The 14,806-nt window shown below is 58.6% G+C and overlaps 1 protein-coding gene across 1 annotated transcript in view; it reads right to left on the minus strand.

Annotated features, from left to right (window-relative positions):
• The window catches only part of arhgef3l (Rho guanine nucleotide exchange factor (GEF) 3, like), a 53,653-nt gene that overhangs the window by 17,977 nt on the left and 20,870 nt on the right, over positions 1-14,806 (minus strand). Inside the window, exon 5 of the mRNA XM_055891087.1 lies at positions 1,811-1,918. Within this exon, the coding sequence (XP_055747062.1) occupies positions 1,811-1,918 (108 nt within the window). The remainder of the gene's footprint in view (positions 1-1,810; positions 1,919-14,806) is intronic.

Below are 14,806 nucleotides of genomic sequence, written 5' to 3' on the forward strand. Positions count from 1 at the left end.
CATGCATGGAACCAAGGCTTTTATGGTTACAGATGTCAACAAATGAGAGCGCCTGGGGAATGGGAGTGGAGCTAGGCACTGCAGGGCCTGGATTCACCTCTACATCACCAGAGGAACAGAGGAAGAGTAGGATAAGGGTACGGCTAAAGGCTAAAGGCTATAAGAACTGGTTGTCTAGTGCATTGGGGACAGAGAATAAAAGGAGTAGGTTTCTGGGCGTGGTAGAATAGATTCAAGGCATAATGTACAAACAAAGGTATGGTAGTATGTAAATACAGTGGAGGTAAACCTATGCATTGAGTGATGATGAGAGAGATATTGTCTCTAAAAACATAATTTAAACCAGGTGAGGTCACCAGCATGTGGGAGGTGGGACTAAAGTTAACTAAGGCGTATTGAGCAGGGCTAGAGGCTCTACTGTGAAATAAGACAGTAATTACTAACCAAAACAGCAATGGACAAGGCATATTGACATTAAGGAGAGGCGTGGCAGAGTTATCATAGGGGTCCAGTGAGTTGCTCTGCGGGACTGAAACACGACGATTCAGACAGCTAGCGGGCCGGGGCTAGCAAGCTAGCACACGGGCCTTAGAGGGACATCGCGACGGAAGAAGTCTGTTGTAGCCCCCTCGTTTTGTTATGTTGGCAGACCAGTCGTCATGGATCAGCAGAGCTCCGTGTGGGAAAAAGGCTCCAGGCCACTTGGCAGAATTGGTATAGTTGACCAAAGAACTTATCCGATGGACCTCTTCTGCTAACAGTCCGATATGCTCTAGACAGCTAGCGGGCCGCGGCTAACAGGCTAGCAGATGGGCATTCAGGTGACGTCGTGACGGAGGAGCCAGTTGATAAATCCCCTCGGGCAGATTACGTCGGTAGTCCAGTCGTGATGGGTCGGCGGGGCTCCGTGTCGGCAGTACAAGGGGTCCAGGCCAATTGGCAAAATAGGTATAGTAGCCCAATGAGTGGCTGATGGACCTCTTCAGCTAGCCGGGAGATGGGCCAAGCAAAGGCTAGCTCCAGGCTAATTGGTTCTTGCTTCGGGACAGAGACGTTAGCCGGGAGTGACCACTCGGATAGCAGCTAGCTAGCTGTGATGATCCGGTGTAAAGGTTCAGAGCTTGCGGTAGGAATCTGGAGATGTGGTGGAGAAAAAGCAGTCCGATATGCTCTGAATGGGTTGAAATGAAATGATACTAGATTACTTTAGAAAAACATTTGGGTGTTGACTGCTCAGATAAAAACGATGACATAAAGAGCCGTTGTTGAAACACTGTGCGATGTTTAATGGTGAGAAATCGCAGAATGGTGAAACTTACTAAATGACTGAAGAGTTTGACTGTGTGATATTAGGTGGCTTCTTGTGTAAATATTTTCCGTCTGGATTTGAATGATTTGTATGTCTGTGCAGACTGGCAAGAGTTGTCCTGGCTAAAGGTTAGCTGATGACCGCTTAGCAGTGGTAGCTGACTACTAGCTGGTAGCTAGTTAGCTGGCTAGCTTCTGTTGGGGGTTCTGGTTCTAAAGTAAAGAAAATAGCAGATCCATACCACAGTGGGTGAGGCGGATTGCAGGAGACTATGTTGAAGTTGGGGTTAAGAAAAATATTTAAAAAATATATGCGAAGAAAAAACACGGAACACGACAAAGACATCTGACTGCTACGCCATCTTGGATTCAGCCATTGTATTTGTGCGTGTTCTCTCTGTGTATGTGTCTGTTTGTTCTCTGTGTGTGTGTGTTTTCTCTCTCTCTCTGTGTGTGTTCTCTCTGTGTGTGTGTGTGTTTGTTCTCTGTGCGTGTGTGTTACCGTTATGCTCTTTCCCAGGCGTTTCAGGGCAGGTGTTTTGACAGGGGTGATGATGCCTGTGACTCCTCCCCCTTTCCCCACCGGCTTAACCCTTTTATTGCTGGGCTCCTGCAGAGACATGGGACACATACAGTACCTCAGAGACATACAGTACCTCAGACACATACAGTACCTCAGACACATACAGTACCTCAGACATACAGTACCTCAGACACATACAGTACCTCAGACACATACAGTACCTCAGACACATACAGTACCTCAGACACATACAGTACCTCAGACACATACAGTACCTCAGACACATACAGTACCTCAGACATACAGTACCTCAGACATACGGAACATACAGTACCTCAGACATACGGAACATACAGTACCTCAGAGACACGGAACATACAGTACCTGAAAGACACGGAACATACAGTACCTGAGAGACACGGAACATACAGTACCTCAGACACACGGAACATACAGTACCTCAGACACACGGAACATTAGACTGTTAGACTACACCTCCCCGTGGTTGACGTCCCCTAGCCGTTAGACTACACCTCCCCGTGGTTGACGTCCCCTAGCCGTTAGACTACACCTCCCCGTGGTTGACGTCCCCTTGCCGTTAGACTACACCTCCCCGTGGTTGACGTCCCCTAGCCGTTAGACTACACCTCCCCGTGGTCGACACGTCGTCTCCTAGCCGTTAGACTACACCTCCCCGTGGTTGTCGTCCCCTAGCCGTTAGACTACACCTCCCCGTGGTTGACGTCCCCTAGCCGTTAGACTACACCTCCCCGTGGTTGACGTCCCCTAGCCGTTAGACTACACCTCCCCGTGGTTGACGTCCCCTAGCCGTTAGACTACACCTCCCCGTGGTTGACGTCCCCTAGCCGTTAGACTACACCTCCCCGTGGTTGACGTCCCCTAGCCGTTAGACTACACCTCCCCGTGGTTGACACGTCGTCCCCTAGCCGTTAGACTACACCTCCCCGTGGTTGACGTCCCCTAGCCGTTAGACTACACCTCCCCGTGGTTGTCGTCCCCTAGCCGTTAGACTACACCTCCCCGTGGTTGACACGTCGTCCCCTAGCCGTTAGACTACACCTCCCCGTGGTTGACGTCCCCTAGCCGTTAGACTACACCTCCCCGTGGTTGACGTCCCCTAGCCGTTAGACTACACCTCCCCGTGGTTGACGTCCCCTAGCCGTTAGACTACACCTCCCCGTGGTTGACGTCCCCTAGCCGTTAGACTACACCTCCCCGTGGTTGACACGTCGTCCCCTAGCCGTTAGACTACACCTCCCCGTGGTTGACGTCCCCTAGCCGTTAGACTACACCTCCCCGTGGTTGACACGTCGTCCCCTAGTCGTTAGACTACACCTCCCCGTGGTTGACGTCCCCTAGCCGTTAGACTACACCTCCCCGTGGTTGACGTCCCCTAGCCGTTAGACTACACCTCCCCGTGGTTGACACGTCGTCCCCTAGCCGTTAGACTACACCTCCCCGTGGTTGACGTCCCCTAGCCGTTAGACTACACCTCCCCGTGGTTGACGTCCCCTAGCCGTTAGACTACACCTCCCCGTGGTTGACACGTCGTCCCCTAGCCGTTAGACTACACCTCCCCGTGGTTGACGTCCCCTAGCCGTTAGACTACACCTCCCCGTGGTTGACGTCCCCTAGCCGTTAGACTACACCTCCCCGTGGTTGACGTCCCCTAGCCGTTAGACTACACCTCCCCGTGGTTGACACGTCGTCCCCTAGCCGTTAGACTACACCTCCCCGTGGTTGACGTCCCCTAGCCGTTAGACTACACCTCCCCGTGGTTGACGTCTCCTAGCCGTTAGACTACACCTCCCCGTGGTTGACACGTCGTCCCCTAGCCGTTAGACTACACCTCCCCGTGGTTGACGTCCCCTAGCCGTTAGACTACACCTCCCCGTGGTTGACGTCCCCTAGCCGTTAGACTACACCTCCCCGTGGTTGACACGTCGTCCCCTAGCCGTTAGACTACACCTCCCCGTGGTTGACGTCCCCTAGCCGTTAGACTACACCTCCCCGTGGTCGACACGTCGTCCCCTAGCCGTTAGACTACACCTCCCCGTGGTTGACGTCGTCCCCTAGCCGTTAGACTACACCTCCCCGTGGTTGACACGTCGTCCCCTAGCCGTTAGACTACACCTCCCCGTGGTTGACACGTCGTCCCCTAGCCGTTAGACTACACCTCCCCGTGGTTGACACGTCATCCCCTAGCCGTTAGACTACACCTCCCCGTGGTCGACGTCCCCTAGCCGTTAGACTACACCTCCCCGTGGTTGACGTCCCCTAGCCGTTAGACTACACCTCCCCGTGGTTGACACGTCGTCCCCTAGCCGTTAGACTACACCTCCCCGTGGTTGACACGTCGTCCCCTAGCCGTTAGACTACACCTCCCCGTGGTTGACGTCCCCTAGCCGTTAGACTACACCTCCCCGTGGTTGACGTCCCCTAGCCGTTAGACTACACCTCCCCGTGGTTGACACGTCGTCCCCTAGCCGTTAGACTACACCTCCCCGTGGTTGACGTCCCCTAGCCGTTAGACTACACCTCCCCGTGGTTGACGTCCCCTAGCCGTTAGACTACACCTCCCCGTGGTCGACACGTCGTCCCCTAGCCGTTAGACTACACCTCCCCGTGGGTGACGTCCCCTAGCCGTTAGACTACACCTCCCCGTGGTTGACACGTCGTCCCCTAGCCGTTAGACTACACCTCCCCGTGGTTGACGTCCCCTAGCCGTTAGACTACACCTCCCCGTGGTTGACACGTCGTCCCCTAGCCGTTAGACTACACCTCCCCGTGGTTGACGCGTCGTCCCCTAGCCGTTAGACTACACCTCCCCGTGGTCGACGCGTCGTCCCCTAGCCGTTAGACTACACCTCCCCGTGGTTGACACGTCGTCCCCTAGCCGTTAGACTACACCTCCCCGTGGTTGACGTCCCCTAGCCGTTAGACTACACCTCCCCGTGGTTGACGTCCCCTAGCCGTTAGACTACACCTCCCCGTGGTTGACACGTCGTCCCCTAGTCGTTAGACTACACCTCCCCGTGGTTGACGTCCCCTAGTCGTTAGACTACACCTCCCCGTGGGTGACGTCCCCTAGCCGTTAGACTACACCTCCCCGTGGGTGACGTCCCCTAGTCGTTAGACTACACCTCCCCGTGGTTGACGTCCCCTAGTCGTTAGACTACACCTCCCCGTGGGTGACGTCCCCTAGCCGTTAGACTACACCTCCCCGTGGTTGACGTCCCCTAGCCGTTAGACTACACCTCCCCGTGGTTGACACGTCGTCCCCTAGCCGTTAGACTACACCTCCCCGTGGTTGACACGTCGTCCCCTAGCCGTTAGACTACACCTCCCCGTGGTTGACGTCCCCTAGCCGTTAGACTACACCTCCCCGTGGTTGACGTCTCCTAGCCGTTAGACTACACCTCCCCGTGGTTGACACGTCGTCCCCTAGCCGTTAGACTACACCTCCCCGTGGTTGACGTCATCCCCTAGCCGTTAGACTACACCTCCCCGTGGTTGACGTCCCCTAGCCGTTAGACTACACCTCCCCGTGGTTGACGTCCCCTAGCCGTTAGACTACACCTCCCCGTGGTTGACACGTCGTCCCCTAGCCGTTAGACTACACCTCCCCGTGGTTGACGTCCCCTAGTCGTTAGACTACACCTCCCCGTGGTCGACACGTCGTCCCCTAGCCGTTAGACTACACCTCCCCGTGGTTGACGTCCCCTAGCCGTTAGACTACACCTCCCCGTGGTTGACGTCCCCTAGCCGTTAGACTACACCTCCCCGTGGTTGACGTCTCCTAGCCGTTAGACTACACCTCCCCGTGGTTGACACGTCGTCCCCTAGCCGTTAGACTACACCTCCCCGTGGTTGACGTCCCCTAGCCGTTAGACTACACCTCCCCGTGGTTGACACGTCGTCCCCTAGCCGTTAGACTACACCTCCCCGTGGTTGACGTCCCCTAGCCGTTAGACTACACCTCCCCGTGGTTGACGTCTCCTAGCCGTTAGACTACACCTCCCCGTGGTTGACACGTCGTCCCCTAGCCGTTAGACTACACCTCCCCGTGGTTGACGTCCCCTAGCCGTTAGACTACACCTCCCCGTGGTTGACGTCCCCTAGCCGTTAGACTACACCTCCCCGTGGTTGACACGTCGTCCCCTAGCCGTTAGACTACACCTCCCCGTGGTTGACGTCGTCCCCTAGCCGTTAGACTACACCTCCCCGTGGTTGACACGTCGTCCCCTAGCCGTTAGACTACACCTCCCCGTGGTTGACGTCCCCTAGCCGTTAGACTACACCTCCCCGTGGTCGACACGTCGTCCCCTAGCCGTTAGACTACACCTCCCCGTGGTTGACGTCGTCCCCTAGCCGTTAGACTACACCTCCCCGTGGTTGACACGTCGTCCCCTAGCCGTTAGACTACACCTCCCCGTGGTTGACACGTCGTCCCCTAGCCGTTAGACTACACCTCCCCGTGGTTGACACGTCGTCCCCTAGCCGTTAGACTACACCTCCCCGTGGTTGACGTCCCCTAGCCGTTAGACTACACCTCCCCGTGGTTGACACGTCGTCCCCTAGCCGTTAGACTACACCTCCCCGTGGTTGACGTCCCCTAGCCGTTAGACTACACCTCCCCGTGGTTGACGTCCCCTAGCCGTTAGACTACACCTCCCCGTGGGTGACGTCCCCTAGCCGTTAGACTACACCTCCCCGTGGGTGACGTCCCCTAGCCGTTAGACTACACCTCCCCGTGGTTGACACGTCGTCCCCTAGCCGTTAGACTACACCTCCCCGTGGTCGACACGTCGTCCCCTAGCCGTTAGACTACACCTCCCCGTGGTTGACACGTCGTCCCCTAGCCGTTAGACTACACCTCCCCGTGGTTGACACGTCGTCCCCTAGCCGTTAGACTACACCTCCCCGTGGGTGACGTCCCCTAGCCGTTAGACTACACCTCCCCGTGGTTGACACGTCGTCCCCTAGCCGTTAGACTACACCTCCCCGTGGTTGACGTCCCCTAGCCGTTAGACTACACCTCCCCGTGGTTGACGCGTCGTCCCCTAGCCGTTAGACTACACCTCCCCGTGGGTGACGTCTCCTAGCCGTTAGACTACACCTCCCCGTGGTCGACACGTCGTCCCCTAGCCGTTAGACTACACCTCCCCGTGGTTGACACGTCGTCCCCTAGCCGTTAGACTACACCTCCCCGTGGTTGACGCGTCGTCCCCTAGCCGTTAGACTACACCTCCCCGTGGTCGACACGTCGTCCCCTAGCCGTTAGACTACACCTCCCCGTGGTTGACACGTCGTCCCCTAGCCGTTAGACTACACCTCCCCGTGGTTGACGTCCCCTAGCCGTTAGACTACACCTCCCCGTGGTTGACACGTCGTCCCCTAGTCGTTAGACTACACCTCCCCGTGGTTGACGTCCCCTAGTCGTTAGACTACACCTCCCCGTGGGTGACGTCCCCTAGCCGTTAGACTACACCTCCCCGTGGGTGACGTCCCCTAGTCGTTAGACTACACCTCCCCGTGGTTGACGTCCCCTAGTCGTTAGACTACACCTCCCCGTGGGTGACGTCCCCTAGCCGTTAGACTACACCTCCCCGTGGTTGACGTCCCCTAGCCGTTAGACTACACCTCCCCGTGGTTGACACGTCGTCCCCTAGCCGTTAGACTACACCTCCCCGTGGTTGACACGTCGTCCCCTAGCCGTTAGACTACACCTCCCCGTGGTTGACACGTCGTCCCCTAGCCGTTAGACTACACCTCCCCGTGGTTGACGTCCCCTAGCCGTTAGACTACACCTCCCCGTGGTTGACGTCTCCTAGCCGTTAGACTACACCTCCCCGTGGTTGACACGTCGTCCCCTAGCCGTTAGACTACACCTCCCCGTGGTTGACGTCATCCCCTAGCCGTTAGACTACACCTCCCCGTGGTTGACGTCCCCTAGCCGTTAGACTACACCTCCCCGTGGTTGACGTCCCCTAGCCGTTAGACTACACCTCCCCGTGGTTGACACGTCGTCCCCTAGCCGTTAGACTACACCTCCCCGTGGTTGACGTCCCCTAGTCGTTAGACTACACCTCCCCGTGGTCGACACGTCGTCCCCTAGCCGTTAGACTACACCTCCCCGTGGTTGACGTCCCCTAGCCGTTAGACTACACCTCCCCGTGGTTGACGTCCCCTAGCCGTTAGACTACACCTCCCCGTGGTTGACACGTCGTCCCCTAGCCGTTAGACTACACCTCCCCGTGGTCGACACGTCGTCCCCTAGCCGTTAGACTACACCTCCCCGTGGTTGACGTCCCCTAGCCGTTAGACTACACCTCCCCGTGGTTGACACGTCGTCCCCTAGCCGTTAGACTACACCTCCCCGTGGTTGACGTCCCCTAGCCGTTAGACTACACCTCCCCGTGGTTGACGTCGTCCCCTAGCCGTTAGACTACACCTCCCCGTGGTCGACGCGTCGTCCCCTAGCCGTTAGACTACACCTCCCCGTGGTTGACGTCCCCTAGCCGTTAGACTACACCTCCCCGTGGTCGACACGTCGTCCCCTAGCCGTTAGACTACACCTCCCCGTGGTTGACACGTCGTCCCCTAGCCGTTAGACTACACCTCCCCGTGGTTGACGTCCCCTAGCCGTTAGACTACACCTCCCCGTGGTTGACGTCCCCTAGCCGTTAGACTACACCTCCCCGTGGTTGACGTCCCCTAGCCGTTAGACTACACCTCCCCGTGGTTGACGTCCCCTAGCCGTTAGACTACACCTCCCCGTGGTCGACACGTCGTCCCCTAGCCGTTAGACTACACCTCCCCGTGGTTGACGTCATCCCCTAGCCGTTAGACTACACCTCCCCGTGGTTGACACGTCGTCCCCTAGCCGTTAGACTACACCTCCCCGTGGTTGACGTCCCCTAGCCGTTAGACTACACCTCCCCGTGGTTGACGTCCCCTAGCCGTTAGACTACACCTCCCCGTGGTTGACACGTCGTCCCCTAGCCGTTAGACTACACCTCCCCGTGGTTGACGTCCCCTAGCCGTTAGACTACACCTCCCCGTGGTTGACGTCCCCTAGCCGTTAGACTACACCTCCCCGTGGTCGACACGTCGTCCCCTAGCCGTTAGACTACACCTCCCCGTGGTTGACACGTCGTCCCCTAGCCGTTAGACTACACCTCCCCGTGGTTGACGTCCCCTAGCCGTTAGACTACACCTCCCCGTGGTTGACGTCCCCTAGCCGTTAGACTACACCTCCCCGTGGTTGACGTCCCCTAGCCGTTAGACTACACCTCCCCGTGGTCGACACGTCGTCCCCTAGCCGTTAGACTACACCTCCCCGTGGTTGACGTCCCCTAGCCGTTAGACTACACCTCCCCGTGGTTGACGTCCCCTAGCCGTTAGACTACACCTCCCCGTGGTCGACACGTCGTCCCCTAGCCGTTAGACTACACCTCCCCGTGGTTGACGTCCCCTAGCCGTTAGACTACACCTCCCCGTGGTTGACGTCCCCTAGCCGTTAGACTACACCTCCCCGTGGTCGACACGTCGTCCCCTAGCCGTTAGACTACACCTCCCCGTGGTTGACGTCCCCTAGTCGTTAGACTACACCTCCCCGTGGTTGACGTCCCCTAGCCGTTAGACTACACCTCCCCGTGGTTGACACGTCGTCCCCTAGCCGTTAGACTACACCTCCCCGTGGTTGACACGTCGTCCCCTAGCCGTTAGACTACACCTCCCCGTGGTTGACACGTCGTCCCCTAGCCGTTAGACTACACCTCCCCGTGGTTGACGTCCCCTAGCCGTTAGACTACACCTCCCCGTGGTTGACGTCCCCTAGCCGTTAGACTACACCTCCCCGTGGTTGACACGTCGTCCCCTAGTCGTTAGACTACACCTCCCCGTGGTTGACGTCCCCTAGTCGTTAGACTACACCTCCCCGTGGGTGACGTCCCCTAGCCGTTAGACTACACCTCCCCGTGGGTGACGTCCCCTAGTCGTTAGACTACACCTCCCCGTGGTTGACGTCCCCTAGTCGTTAGACTACACCTCCCCGTGGGTGACGTCCCCTAGCCGTTAGACTACACCTCCCCGTGGTTGACGTCCCCTAGCCGTTAGACTACACCTCCCCGTGGTTGACACGTCGTCCCCTAGCCGTTAGACTACACCTCCCCGTGGTTGACACGTCGTCCCCTAGCCGTTAGACTACACCTCCCCGTGGTTGACGTCCCCTAGCCGTTAGACTACACCTCCCCGTGGTTGACGTCTCCTAGCCGTTAGACTACACCTCCCCGTGGTTGACACGTCGTCCCCTAGCCGTTAGACTACACCTCCCCGTGGTTGACGTCATCCCCTAGCCGTTAGACTACACCTCCCCGTGGTTGACGTCCCCTAGCCGTTAGACTACACCTCCCCGTGGTTGACGTCCCCTAGCCGTTAGACTACACCTCCCCGTGGTTGACACGTCGTCCCCTAGCCGTTAGACTACACCTCCCCGTGGTTGACGTCCCCTAGTCGTTAGACTACACCTCCCCGTGGTCGACACGTCGTCCCCTAGCCGTTAGACTACACCTCCCCGTGGTTGACGTCCCCTAGCCGTTAGACTACACCTCCCCGTGGTTGACGTCCCCTAGCCGTTAGACTACACCTCCCCGTGGTTGACGTCTCCTAGCCGTTAGACTACACCTCCCCGTGGTTGACACGTCGTCCCCTAGCCGTTAGACTACACCTCCCCGTGGTTGACGTCCCCTAGCCGTTAGACTACACCTCCCCGTGGTTGACACGTCGTCCCCTAGCCGTTAGACTACACCTCCCCGTGGTTGACGTCCCCTAGCCGTTAGACTACACCTCCCCGTGGTTGACGTCTCCTAGCCGTTAGACTACACCTCCCCGTGGTTGACACGTCGTCCCCTAGCCGTTAGACTACACCTCCCCGTGGTTGACGTCCCCTAGCCGTTAGACTACACCTCCCCGTGGTTGACGTCCCCTAGCCGTTAGACTACACCTCCCCGTGGTTGACACGTCGTCCCCTAGCCGTTAGACTACACCTCCCCGTGGTTGACGTCCCCTAGCCGTTAGACTACACCTCCCCGTGGTCGACACGTCGTCCCCTAGCCGTTAGACTACACCTCCCCGTGGTTGACGTCGTCCCCTAGCCGTTAGACTACACCTCCCCGTGGTTGACACGTCGTCCCCTAGCCGTTAGACTACACCTCCCCGTGGTTGACACGTCGTCCCCTAGCCGTTAGACTACACCTCCCCGTGGTTGACACGTCGTCCCCTAGCCGTTAGACTACACCTCCCCGTGGTTGACGTCCCCTAGCCGTTAGACTACACCTCCCCGTGGTTGACACGTCGTCCCCTAGCCGTTAGACTACACCTCCCCGTGGTTGACGTCCCCTAGCCGTTAGACTACACCTCCCCGTGGTTGACGTCCCCTAGCCGTTAGACTACACCTCCCCGTGGGTGACGTCCCCTAGCCGTTAGACTACACCTCCCCGTGGGTGACGTCCCCTAGCCGTTAGACTACACCTCCCCGTGGTTGACACGTCGTCCCCTAGCCGTTAGACTACACCTCCCCGTGGTCGACACGTCGTCCCCTAGCCGTTAGACTACACCTCCCCGTGGTTGACACGTCGTCCCCTAGCCGTTAGACTACACCTCCCCGTGGTTGACACGTCGTCCCCTAGCCGTTAGACTACACCTCCCCGTGGGTGACGTCCCCTAGCCGTTAGACTACACCTCCCCGTGGTTGACACGTCGTCCCCTAGCCGTTAGACTACACCTCCCCGTGGTTGACGTCCCCTAGCCGTTAGACTACACCTCCCCGTGGTTGACACGTCGTCCCCTAGCCGTTAGACTACACCTCCCCGTGGTTGACGCGTCGTCCCCTAGCCGTTAGACTACACCTCCCCGTGGTCGACACGTCGTCCCCTAGCCGTTAGACTACACCTCCCCGTGGTTGACACGTCGTCCCCTAGCCGTTAGACTACACCTCCCCGTGGTTGACGTCCCCTAGCCGTTAGACTACACCTCCCCGTGGTTGACACGTCGTCCCCTAGTCGTTAGACTACACCTCCCCGTGGTTGACGTCCCCTAGTCGTTAGACTACACCTCCCCGTGGGTGACGTCCCCTAGCCGTTAGACTACACCTCCCCGTGGGTGACGTCCCCTAGTCGTTAGACTACACCTCCCCGTGGTTGACGTCCCCTAGTCGTTAGACTACACCTCCCCGTGGGTGACGTCCCCTAGCCGTTAGACTACACCTCCCCGTGGTTGACGTCCCCTAGCCGTTAGACTACACCTCCCCGTGGTTGACACGTCGTCCCCTAGCCGTTAGACTACACCTCCCCGTGGTTGACACGTCGTCCCCTAGCCGTTAGACTACACCTCCCCGTGGTTGACACGTCGTCCCCTAGCCGTTAGACTACACCTCCCCGTGGTTGACGTCCCCTAGCCGTTAGACTACACCTCCCCGTGGTTGACGTCTCCTAGCCGTTAGACTACACCTCCCCGTGGTTGACACGTCGTCCCCTAGCCGTTAGACTACACCTCCCCGTGGTTGACGTCATCCCCTAGCCGTTAGACTACACCTCCCCGTGGTTGACGTCCCCTAGCCGTTAGACTACACCTCCCCGTGGTTGACGTCCCCTAGCCGTTAGACTACACCTCCCCGTGGTTGACACGTCGTCCCCTAGCCGTTAGACTACACCTCCCCGTGGTTGACGTCCCCTAGTCGTTAGACTACACCTCCCCGTGGTCGACACGTCGTCCCCTAGCCGTTAGACTACACCTCCCCGTGGTTGACGTCCCCTAGCCGTTAGACTACACCTCCCCGTGGTTGACGTCCCCTAGCCGTTAGACTACACCTCCCCGTGGTTGACACGTCGTCCCCTAGCCGTTAGACTACACCTCCCCGTGGTCGACACGTCGTCCCCTAGCCGTTAGACTACACCTCCCCGTGGTTGACGTCCCCTAGCCGTTAGACTACACCTCCCCGTGGTTGACACGTCGTCCCCTAGCCGTTAGACTACACCTCCCCGTGGTTGACGTCCCCTAGCCGTTAGACTACACCTCCCCGTGGTTGACGTCGTCCCCTAGCCGTTAGACTACACCTCCCCGTGGTCGACGCGTCGTCCCCTAGCCGTTAGACTACACCTCCCCGTGGTTGACGTCCCCTAGCCGTTAGACTACACCTCCCCGTGGTCGACACGTCGTCCCCTAGCCGTTAGACTACACCTCCCCGTGGTTGACACGTCGTCCCCTAGCCGTTAGACTACACCTCCCCGTGGTTGACGTCCCCTAGCCGTTAGACTACACCTCCCCGTGGTTGACGTCCCCTAGCCGTTAGACTACACCTCCCCGTGGTTGACGTCCCCTAGCCGTTAGACTACACCTCCCCGTGGTTGACGTCCCCTAGCCGTTAGACTACACCTCCCCGTGGTCGACACGTCGTCCCCTAGCCGTTAGACTACACCTCCCCGTGGTTGACGTCATCCCCTAGCCGTTAGACTACACCTCCCCGTGGTTGACACGTCGTCCCCTAGCCGTTAGACTACACCTCCCCGTGGTTGACGTCCCCTAGCCGTTAGACTACACCTCCCCGTGGTTGACGTCCCCTAGCCGTTAGACTACACCTCCCCGTGGTTGACACGTCGTCCCCTAGCCGTTAGACTACACCTCCCCGTGGTTGACGTCCCCTAGCCGTTAGACTACACCTCCCCGTGGTTGACGTCCCCTAGCCGTTAGACTACACCTCCCCGTGGTCGACACGTCGTCCCCTAGCCGTTAGACTACACCTCCCCGTGGTTGACACGTCGTCCCCTAGCCGTTAGACTACACCTCCCCGTGGTTGACGTCCCCTAGCCGTTAGACTACACCTCCCCGTGGTTGACGTCCCCTAGCCGTTAGACTACACCTCCCCGTGGTTGACGTCCCCTAGCCGTTAGACTACACCTCCCCGTGGTCGACACGTCGTCCCCTAGCCGTTAGACTACACCTCCCCGTGGTTGACGTCCCCTAGCCGTTAGACTACACCTCCCCGTGGTTGACGTCCCCTAGCCGTTAGACTACACCTCCCCGTGGTCGACACGTCGTCCCCTAGCCGTTAGACTACACCTCCCCGTGGTTGACGTCCCCTAGCCGTTAGACTACACCTCCCCGTGGTTGACGTCCCCTAGCCGTTAGACTACACCTCCCCGTGGTCGACACGTCGTCCCCTAGCCGTTAGACTACACCTCCCCGTGGTTGACGTCCCCTAGTCGTTAGACTACACCTCCCCGTGGTTGACGTCCCCTAGCCGTTAGACTACACCTCCCCGTGGTTGACACGTCGTCCCCTAGCCGTTAGACTACACCTCCCCGTGGTTGACACGTCGTCCCCTAGCCGTTAGACTACACCTCCCCGTGGTTGACACGTCGTCCCCTAGCCGTTAGACTACACCTCCCCGTGGTTGACGCGTCGTCCCCTAGCCGTTAGACTACACCTCCCCGTGGTTGACACGTCGTCCCCTAGCCGTTAGACTACACCTCCCCGTGGTTGACGTCCCCTAGCCGTTAGACTACACCTCCCCGTGGTTGACGTCCCCTAGCCGTTAGACTACACCTCCCCGTGGTTGACACGTCGTCCCCTAGCCGTTAGACTACACCTCCCCGTGGTTGACGTCCCCTAGCCGTTAGACTACACCTCCCCGTGGGTGACGTCCCCTAGCCGTTAGACTACACCTCCCCGTGGGTGACGTCCCCTAGCCGTTAGACTACACCTCCCCGTGGGTGACGTCCCCTAGCCGTTAGACTACACCTCCCCGTGGTTGACACGTCGTCCCCTAGCCGTTAGACTACACCTCCCCGTGGGTGACGTCCCCTAGCCGTTAGACTACACCTCCCCGTGGTTGACGTCCCCTAGCCGTTAGACTACACCTCCCCGTGGTTGACACGTCGTCCCCTAGCCGTT

This window comes from Salvelinus fontinalis, chromosome 31 (genome assembly GCF_029448725.1).
Source record: "Salvelinus fontinalis isolate EN_2023a chromosome 31, ASM2944872v1, whole genome shotgun sequence".
Taxonomy (NCBI): Eukaryota; Metazoa; Chordata; class Actinopteri; order Salmoniformes; family Salmonidae; genus Salvelinus; species Salvelinus fontinalis.